Source organism: Calliphora vicina, chromosome 2, assembly GCF_958450345.1.
Source record: "Calliphora vicina chromosome 2, idCalVici1.1, whole genome shotgun sequence".
Lineage (NCBI taxonomy): Eukaryota > Metazoa > Arthropoda > Insecta > Diptera > Calliphoridae > Calliphora > Calliphora vicina.
In genome coordinates this window covers 67,362,069-67,373,361 of record NC_088781.1, presented here as the reverse complement: position 1 = coordinate 67,373,361, position 11,293 = coordinate 67,362,069, and the positions used below count along the sequence as shown (strand labels likewise).

Sequence of the window (11,293 nt, the reverse complement as noted above, 5' to 3'; positions counted from 1 at the left end):
ATATGCTTTTTACAGTCATTTTTTGAATTCGTGTCATACAGATAGATACATTTACAATACATATGTAGTGTAGAGCGTATTTTTATCCATATATCAGGTTTAATTTGCCGTATTAATATTAAAAAATTATAGTAATTTAATCATCATCTCCATCATCAACCATTTGCATTGTATTGAAATGTACAAAATGTATAATTTAAATGATACAAAATTAATAAATTAAATAAAATGTAAATGAATTATATACCATATATACACACATATTTATATATTCTCCTTTTTTTCTCTCTCTCTCCCACTTGTACAGATGCTATAAACTTGAAAATGATGGAATATTTATTTTTTCATCATCACGAGCAGCAACACCAATTACAACAATAATATTAACAAAACTCCAATTATAGCAAACAAGTTGAAGTGATTTAACGCGGAAAATAATAAAAAAAAAAAATAACAACAAAAATAAAAAAGCGAAAATTTCAATTGAATTAAATATATAGAATTGATCGCATTACAACAATGTTTTAATATCATGAGTGGAAAATAAAAATTTCATTTAATTACGACAAATTAAAATGTATAAAACAAGTAGTGATAAAAAACATGTAAATTCTCCAAATAAATTAAATTGACAAATTTATTATGCACATTATGAGCAAACAAACAGAAAAAAATGCAGAAAAAATAAACCTGAATAAAATATAAAATCAAATAAACAACTTTAACTCCAACCCACTGTGCATATATGTGAGTTGCTCACTCATACACTAACATTTAAAAGTGTGACATTAAAAATTACTACTGCAAAGAAATAAAAAACAAAATATGTTTAAAAAATATGTACGAATGACTGACTGTGTGTGCAGCTATAATCCATATGAAAATGTACTTATGTTTGGATATATACATGTGTTGTATTAATAATTGAAATGCAAAATTTATAACCACATATGGACTCACACCCTGTCACAACTTTCCAGGAAAACAAAACAACAACAGCAGCAGCAGTAAAATCACAGTGCCATCAAATACTCAATTTAAACAAGTGTGTGCATTTAAATCATTATTTAAATAAAGATTATTGTGCTTATAAATGAAGATTTTAATCACTTAAAACTGCTGTAGTCTACAATAAACTCCGATAGCAATAAAAAGTTTGCACAAACAAAACAAGTATTATTTAATACATAAATTAATTAATTGAGTTTTTTATCAATAAAACCAAGTGTACAAGTGTTTATGTGTGTTTGTCATAATAATTTAAATTTGAAAACCAAAAACGTAAATAAATTGAAGCAAAAGCTTACAATAAAACATTTGTGTGTACAACATTTAATTAATATAATCGGCATTATTTTGACTCATCATTTGTGGGCAAAGTTGCCTCGCACTTAATTTAGTTTGTCAACAAAAACGTAACAAAAGGAGCAACCAACATGGCGACCATTAAGCTGTTTATTATTGGTGAGTTTATTTTAGCAATTAAATCTTTATTTGCAAACCCAAAAACCAGAAATAACAAATCTCTCTCTTACCAATTTTAGAAAAAAACAAAAAATAAAATGTATTTGCAAAAATTCTTTATTCGCCTCCTGGGCCTCGGGGTATTTGTGTAATAAATTAGTGTTGTCTATTTAGCTTTTTATTTGTTGTTCATAATGTTATGAAGGCTGAAATGTTTTTCTTTTTTCAAAAATTTATACATTAATTACACTATTTACTAGGGTATCCAAAGTGTTAGATTTTTCTTTTATTTTAATAAAACGAATAAGTCAAATACGAGATTTCAACTTGTGTTAATAATTCGATTATTTGTGTAAAATGAATCGATTTATTCGAATAATTTTTTTAAATAAAGTAAAATATTAAGTTTTCTTAACTTTTGAGTTAATAATTTTAATAGTATTATTTATTTTATCAAAATGGTCATATTTGTGGTTAAGAACTCTCTGAGTTAGTCAAAATATGACATTTTGGACAAACAGGTGTTTCTTCTTATCCATGTAACTTATTACCTATTGTTCTTAGCAAAATGTGTCACTAATATTTTAGATAACTATTTCTTTTAAAAAATTTTTGAACTTTTTTTTCCATAATCAAAAACTTTTTCTCAAAAGAAAGGTTAGGTCTTTTCTTTGAAGTGGTTTTTGGTCGATTAGTGGGATGCGAGTTGGATATCTATCAAAATAAATGTTTTGTAACTCAAAACATAAAATTTTTTAAATTTTTTGCAAAATCAAAAACTTTGTTAACTTTTTTTCAAAGCTTAGGTATTTCCTTTAAGAAGTATTTGGTCGGTTAGTGGAATGCGAGTGCGATATATGTACATACATATGTATATCAAATTATGTGTTTTGTAACTCAAGATATACATTTCATGATTTTTTTGGCAAAATTAATAACTTTTTTAAATTTTTTAAAATTTTCCTTTGAGAGCTTTTTTTTTGTAGGATAACTTATGTATATCACAATAAATATTTTGTAATTCAGAACATACAATTTTTGATTTATTTATATTATCTTGAATTTTGTTGTCTACCTACATACTAGGGTATTCATTCGAGTAATGATCGTTCGATTAATCAAATAATTTCTTACGAATAATTATTCGAACAATTTATAAATTACCATTTTCGAATAACGAATAATTCGAACAATTTTATTTAAAATAATCGAATAAAACGAATAAATACATACATATATATTTAAATTTATTAAATTGCTTAAAATTGTTCATAATTCCAAATTTAAATAAGTAATAATGACTACAAAAATTGTATTGTTTCTGAAATTCGACAAATAACTGAAGACAAAGGTCACTGTAAATGAGTGGTCCGATAGTTCCTTCTATAAATATTACTGCAGAAGTTACAATTCTAAAAACAATTCAAAATGTTTAATTTAGAACCAATTCAAATAAAAGGTACGGAATAAAATATTTGTTATTTAGTAAAAAAAGGCTGAATGATTTTAGAACTGATTTCGAAACAGAAATTTTAGCGTCTAAAATGAACATATGATGGCGAAATATTCGCAAACTAATCAAAATATTAACTTATATTAAAGTGGTGTTGAAATTGATGGCGAATGTGATTTTGAAACGGTCGTCGAAAGTGATATTGAGGTTCACATTTATAATGATTATGTTGAAATAGACTAAGGCCATGATCTTAAAATATAGTGAGTGATGTTATTAATCGCGTACGTAAGTGTTGCAAAATATTTAATAAATCTTTTTGCAAGAAAAACATGGAGTTCGTCTTATACATGATGGACATTTTTGTCTAACATGGTAATAAACTTTTTGCGTATTTATCATACACTCTCTGACTTCAAATAAGCCACGTTCACTGACAATGATATCAAACTTTGGACACATTTGCGTAATTCTCTAAGATCACTTGATTAAGCAAGATGCGGCAACGTTCATAGAGTTTGAGGGTACATACAATTTGTTATAAATAATTTAGAAAAGTGAATACTTCATTTACTAAAGCTAATTACTCCTTTTTAAAACCCGAATCAATGAAGAACATAAATATGTTCTTAATACGTTTATATTGTACTTGAATTCAGGATCACGTCCTAGCTCTAGCTCCAATTGTTTAAAACATAGCTCCAAAACGGAAACTAAAGTGTTTGCTAGTCAATTTTTTTGTAGATTGTTCGGAATATTTCTGATGAAAATTTAATGATGGACGACTATGTTTTCGAATGTTTTTTAACATTATCAATACAATTGTTAACTTTAACGTTATGTTTTGTTTTTCTTTAACAATAAAATATTAAAAAACCTATATCAAAACGTCATTCTTTACTTTTTTAAAAAAATTAAAATTATTCGATTAATTTTAAACGTGTGATGGAATTATTTGAACAAGTTAAAAACTCTCATTCGAATTATTCGTTTTATTCGAACTAGAGAAAAATCTAATAAAAATAAAGGCCTGTTTCACGATGTCGAAAGAAAAATGATTCGAAGCAAAATAAATATATCCAAGTAAACATATTTTTTATGGGCTTGTATATATACATACATATTATAGTTGTTGTTAAAAAATCAAAATTCACAAAACTTATATGAGACGATCTAGTTGACTTTTTGTAAAACAAATTTTGAAATTGTACATGGTTACGACAACTATACTATGTTCTCTGTAACAATATATTGTTGTCGTAAACATATAACTATTGTTTTAATTTAATTTCAATAATATTATAGTTACTATAAACATTTATATTTTCATCGCAATTATAAATATGAATATGGTTTTCGAACAACTAACTAATGATAAACATATTATTTTTATGTACAACCATTAAATGTTAAGTTTATATTCGCGTAGTCATAATATGCTTAACATGCAAATAAAATATGTTTACTTTTAATAGTCTGTTTTCCCACCATTTGTGAGTGTTGGTGTTTGTCTAAGTTATGTTATTTTTACAAGTAAATTTTGAATGTCTGTAATTCACATTCGCTCTATAGTTTTATTTGTATATTATCTTTAACTTTCTTAGAACGAATAACAATAAATTTGATTTTATCAATAATATTTTAATTGTGAATTTAGTACTTTAAAACCAATGCAACATTTTATGACGCACGTTACAAAAAGTGGAAGTAACTTTAAAAGTTGAAGTGTTTATTCGTAATTTTAGCGAATTTGGCATAATAAAGCACACAAAATCTTATTCCTAAAAGAAAGATGAATGAAAGAGAATTCTAATATAACTTATTTGCATGAACAATCATTTGCAGTTTTCATAAAAAGCCGAGAACATTTTGTTACGCACGTTACGTGACGCTCGATACAAATTATCCAGATGCTAGAAAATTATCTCCTTTTCCGTGAGAGGTTGCGAAAAATTCCATTCATTTGTATTTAAATTGAATGGTCAAAAATATAGCTGTCAATCGAACCATCTTGTTAACATTTCAGTAATTGTAAAAACACATTAAAAAATTCAATTTTTTTGTATAAAATTAAGATATCTGCCCTAGTGATAACAATTTTTGTATGAATGACCATCAAAATACATACATTTTGTTTATATATAAAATATAATATACATATCAAGTCTAATATTACAATTAAGAATTCCAAGTTTGATTCATTTAAAAGTTTTTTTGTTGGTAGACTGTTTCTGGGACTTGCCCATATATCATCAATTTTTTTAATTAAATATTTGATAATTTTGAAATTTATTATTACCACAACTTTCTGATATGAAACAGAAAATATTCCAAGTCCCAAAAAGGGACTTAAAATGCAACATTAGATTTATTGATTTTAGTCCCAAATTTTAAAAACCGGTTTACCGAGTGATAAAAACCGCATAAACCGGTTAACCGAAAATCAACATTTCAAATTAACCGGTTCGCAAAAAACCGACATTTCGAAGAAAAACCGGTTTTTCGGTTAACCGGTTTATAAACACTACAACATATGCAAATATAAAATATTTTTCGTGATTTGACATTATTGTACATGAATTTGCGTTTTTTATGTTCAAATGTTGACAACATTATTTCTATTTCTGTAGATTTAACTTTTCCTTTATTTTGTTGTCATAATTTTTACGAAAATCTGCAAATGGCCAAGCAAATAGAACACCAAACACATATACAAATGTAATGTAATATTGTTTATTTGAAAGTGCGAAAGTGTATTTATGTGTCTGTGTGTCCGCTTGTGTGTTTGTATGTATGACATTTAACCGTTATTATAATAAAGGTCTCATTTTCCATCTAATACTACCCAAGTTCATTTTTACCTTAATCGCAGTTAATTTTATAATGGTATGAGTGAATGGGAAATTGTGTGTTTTGAAGTCCTCACCTGGTATTAAAATGAAATGAAACGTTTATGCGTGACCCCATAAAACAGGGGATCATTTTCGCCACACACACACACTCATTTGCAGCAATGAAGAAATATTTTATTACAAAAAATCTTAGCTCTTTGCTGTTGTTGTTTATTTTCATTTTATTATTATTTAACTTGGCCCAGATGTGCCCTTATACTATATAGAGTGAATGTGTATATTTGTGATCTCTATAGGGGCTCATTTATAATGGTGCTAAACGTATGTACATGTGTATGTGTGTATCTTTGTGTAGCGGTATTGGTATGTGAGTGAGTTTGCATAAGTGTGTAAGTGAGTTTAATTTGCTTTTTACACAAATGCGTAGAGAGCAATTGAAAATGTTACTTAAGCTTTCATTTTGCTAAACATTAATGAACTTAATTAAATATTTATCACTGAAACCAAAGAAAAGCAAACAAAATTCTTTATATTTTAAGGAAAATTAATGAAAAGCAAATCAAATTTCATGTATTTTAAGAAATAAAATGGAAATACATTTACATAACAGCAAGTTAATTACTCACAATTTAACAAGTTAAATTTAGCTGTTTATGCAAAAGATTACCAGTTGTTATAAATTGTGAAATATTGTTCCCTGCAGTCACTAAAATTAACAAATGTGCATTTCCCCTGAATAAAATGTTGATATTCATCGTGTTTTATTTTTTATAATTATAAAAGACTGTCTATGTTGTTATAGAAGAATGGTTTCATAGCATATCTCAGCTGTTTTAATTGAGAAATTTGGCCTGGAAACTGAAAAATTTTATATTTTCTTTTTAAGCTAGTTCTAAAGACATTTTTATATTTAATTATTTTACATGTAAAAAATATACTATAATTGCACTCTTTCTTCCAAATCGCCCTATTACAATCAATTAAGAAGAGAAAAGTGTAAGGAGAACAACAAAAGTTCGATTAACGGTTAATTTTTACTTTGTTTCTTATCTATGTTTTAATCGTAAGTTCGCGACCGAAAACATAATTTTATTGTAATTGCTTTGCATTAAACGTCAACTGGAGCCAGACAGAACATACTTTACTTACTACTAAAAAACATACTAATTTGTAAATAAAAAAACTTCTGGGTTACAATTAAATAAAGTTTTTTTATTTGCAAAATTTCGTACGTTCGTGACCGTAACTAAATTTTTTTCATAAAGAATGCATTTATTTTCTTAACACGTATCAAATGATGCATTCGAACTTCTGTGATTTTTTGTGACTCAGAGAACGAAGCCTATTGAAACTGGCTGAAATCGGTCCATTATTTCACATAGCCTCCATACAAATGTCCGTACGAAAATGGACTTTATCGGTTATAAATGTTTAATTTATATATGTATATACACAAATATCGTTCCAAATAAGTTTTAAATATACCGAATTCATGTCACCAAATTTTGTTATGATGTTATGAGACCCGATGCACTTTAACGAGCATAAATCTCCTAAAAATGTTGGTACACCTAAAATTCAACATAAATAACTTTCATAAAGACATAAATCACACGACCTAATTTCATGGTGATCGGTCAATAATTGGTCACAGCTCTCATATAAGGCCCACAACGAAAATTACTCACGAATATAAATTATTGAATTTTTAAAAGAAAAATGTTACTTAGTGTAGGGCCTTATATAGCCGGGCTTGACCGACTATACTTTCTTACTTGTTTGTTAAGGAAATTTGAAGTTATTTATGAGAAAATTCATGGTAATAATAATTAAAAAAAAACATATGGAAAAATCGTACGTGCGCGACCGGTACTTAAGACAATTAAACAAAAGCCAATAGAGATATTTTATTGTGTAAATACCGGTTAGAGACCTACATTAGTACACTTTTAAAATAAATTAATCGCTTTTAAATATTCCGTTCTATTCCGCAGATTTTTTTCATTTCACTAATGTCAGCTAAAGTTGACTTGTATTTTGCGTACGTTCGTTACCACATCTTTATAACTATCATTCTGAAAACGCAAAGTCGATGGAATCCATCTTTTGCACTAAACATAGAGCTATCAAAATGCTATCGAATGGAAAAAATGTTAGCAAAAGTTTTTTTTTCTATATTCTTTGGACGTCAAAAGCGTACGAACGTACGTTCGTGACCCCAGGAAATGCCCAAATATAAATTTGAATCTCTTCAATAGAGATATACGACTTCCCTAAATATTTTGATTTAAAATTCGAACGGAATAAGTTTTTGTAATAAAATTTGGAACTTATATAAATTTCTAAAACGGGGAAAATACGTGTCAAAAATATAGTTTTTTAGGAGAGTCAAAAAACGTTCTATCTTTTTGTGCTTTCAATATTCTTTAGATCTGTAAACGCAGTTCTCTCCTATGATCTGTTGGCTTTAAGTATCAGTTGAAAAAATAAAATAATTGAAATTACTTTAGAAACTGAAGCCATTTTGATTGACTTAACTCTTTTGATTTTTATGATTTTGTGTTTTTTGGCTGGACTTAGCACATTTTCTTATAATAAATTTTAATTTCTCGTTTTATTATTTTACAAATTGGTTTTATTATTTTATATTATTTAAATACATAACAAAAAACTGTCTTATTTCATTGCTGTAAAGGAAAATAACTCAAAATTTTAAATAAATTAGTTTTTTATTATTATTTCTTCAAAATTTAATTTTTTTTTATTTTACAGTGAATTGTGTAACCACGCTATAGTGATTACAACGAAAAATGTTAATCTTCAAAGAATTTTAGCAAGTAGTATTGAAAAAGTAGATTTAAATAGCATATTCAATGTTTTTTGCTGCACGTTTTCTCATTATTTTTTTTTTTGTGGACTTAACACTTTTGCGTATCACTGAAAAATCATCAGTTAGAAACAAAATAACGAAATTTTTTATTGAAAAATATGTATCTTATGTTTTACTATCTTTCTGCATCAACATCTTAATTTCAATCAAAAGTGGACTTGTTACGTTTGCGTACTAAGCTAACGATATAATGTTTTTTGGCTTACCTACGCAACTTTGACTTGGATTTTAACTGTTGGCGCCGTTTGCCGAAGATCTAGTTTTAACATAAAATTAAAGTTTAACTAATTACCTAAAAGATATATCAAAATTAGCTGCCCTTTAGTGCCTATAAACAATTGGCATGCAAAAATGTTGATCAACTCAGAAATTTAGAAGAAAAAAATTTATCAAATTTTTTCATTTTAGTTGGAAAAAAATTAAAATAACTATTATTAAATTTGAAAAATTACAAAAAAAAGCGAAACTTTTTATAAAAACTTACAAAATTTTTTGAAATATACATTTTATGCATAAATTCCATAAATGCGTTAAATTTTGACCTTTTAATTGCCTTTAGCATTTATAAGAATCACAAAAAACATTTAAAATTTTTTAAATTTTGTAAAAAAAATAATTTGGGACTTAAGATAGACATGACATTTTATGAGTATCAAGTTATATATGGGTTAGCGATGGCAGAAAAAGTTTACATTTTGCATTTAGCATCTTCTTAAATATTTCTACTTTGAGCCAAACTTATAACTTCAAATAAAATCTGAAACCTCTAAAAGTTATCCGAAAATCGCAAAGTAGAAAATAAGAGCCAACCTATTTTACAATCCTCAGCACATGAAGTTTGAGATGAAAATGTGAGAACTTGTTTAGAGATCTGTTAAGTGCTTACTTTATATTAGTGAAACATAAATATTACCACATGAAATTTATGAAACCTCAATACCATTTCAACACAATCATAGAAATTGTTTTTAAATATTTATGAATCCTAAAATAAATTACAACAATTTACACGAATGTGTAAATAATACTTGAACAAACTTTATAACTATGATACGCAGTATTAAACAATTTTTGTAAGCAAATATGTGCTGCTATCGTTTTTTTTTTAATTTAACTGAGATAAAATGAAATAAAATTTATAGACATTTAATAAGCCAGACGGACAGACAGACAGACATTATCTAAACCCCAAACAGCCATTTGTATTTATGTAGTTGGTCTTGCTCTCGAATAGTCGTAACTCAGTCAGTTTTCACTTTACAGTGTCATTTTCATAGTTGTTTGTGTTGCTGCTGTTGTAATTGTTTTATTTATTCATTCATACTGTTTGTTGTTTTTGTTTATTCAGTGGCAATGGCCTGAGGTTGTCACTGGACAGTATGTGATGACTTGCTGTTGTTGTTGGTTTTTTTATTATTGCCAACTCGTTGTTATTCGAGTATTTGGTGGTTTGTAATGTGTATTTTTTATTATTTATTTTATAAATAAAACAAAAATCACTCACACAAACACACTCACTCACATACAGCCAGCCAGCCAGCCAGACAGCCGGGGCTCACACACTCCTATAGACATTTAATATGAACACTCATTCGTATAGAGCAAAGATTTATTAACCTGCTTGAAGGAGGAATTAAATTAATTAGCAAATATTTAACGTACACACAGCCACACACACACATGCCAACACATGTCCTTTTGCGTGTCTGGTAAAAACTTATTCTATGGATAAAATAAAATAAGTTCAATCATTTAAGCGTTTAAATTGTGTTTAAAGTTTAAGAGAATTTCCGAGCTTTATGCAGAAATTAAAAAATATATTTAAATACAACAAGAGGTTTATTCGGTTGTGTTGAATATACATATAACCACCACCAACATAATACGGGCACGGATTTTTAAGCATTCTGCATAAAAGATTTATCTGGTTCTCTCGATTTGGTTAATTTTATATTTGCTGTTAGTAAAAAAATCAGTGACAAATTTCACATTGCTAAATTCATGCATTTAAAGCATTTGTATCCAGCAGTACGCCCGCGGGCACCGTCTATGTGTGAGTTATATATGTGAAACCGAAATTAAAACAAGTAAGAGTGCTATATTCGGCTGTGCCGAATCTTATATACCCTTCACCAAATTATACTTCAAAATTTTAAATATTTTTAGGTAAACAAAATTTAATTTTTTTTCCAGTTGCTTTTTGAATTTTTTGGAAAAAAAAAATTTTCGATTGACAGACAGACAGACAGACGGACATGGCTTAATCGACTCCGCTATCTATAAGGATCCAGAATATATATACTTTATAGGGTCGGAAATGAAAAATGTAGAAATTACAAACGGAATGACAAACTTATATATACCCTTCTCACGAAGGTGAAGGGTATAAAAACGAACATGAGTTATTTACAAGTGTTGCCAGTGAAGGATATTTTCATAAGAAACTAGAGTGTACCACGTTACAAGCAAAAAAAATGTGCGCCGTAACACCCTAATTTAAATAAATTTTTTTATTTTTTTTGCCGAATGTAGGGGTCGCCTTTTTACATTTTTCGTTATAACTTTGGTAATTACTGTCGGATCTTAAAGTATGATATATCTATATCAGAAGAAAAATATTTTTTTTTAAGGGCC

The 11,293-nt window shown here is 27.4% G+C and overlaps 1 protein-coding gene across 1 annotated transcript in view; it reads left to right on the top strand.

Moving 5' to 3' along the window:
• The first annotated feature begins 1,261 nt into the window (after positions 1-1,261).
• The window catches only part of fred (friend of echinoid), a 559,239-nt gene continuing 549,207 nt past the window's right edge, over positions 1,262-11,293 (top strand). The window contains exon 1 of the mRNA XM_065501969.1: positions 1,262-1,464. Coding sequence (XP_065358041.1) covers positions 1,437-1,464 — 28 coding nt within the window. The 5' untranslated portion in view covers positions 1,262-1,436. The remainder of the gene's footprint in view (positions 1,465-11,293) is intronic.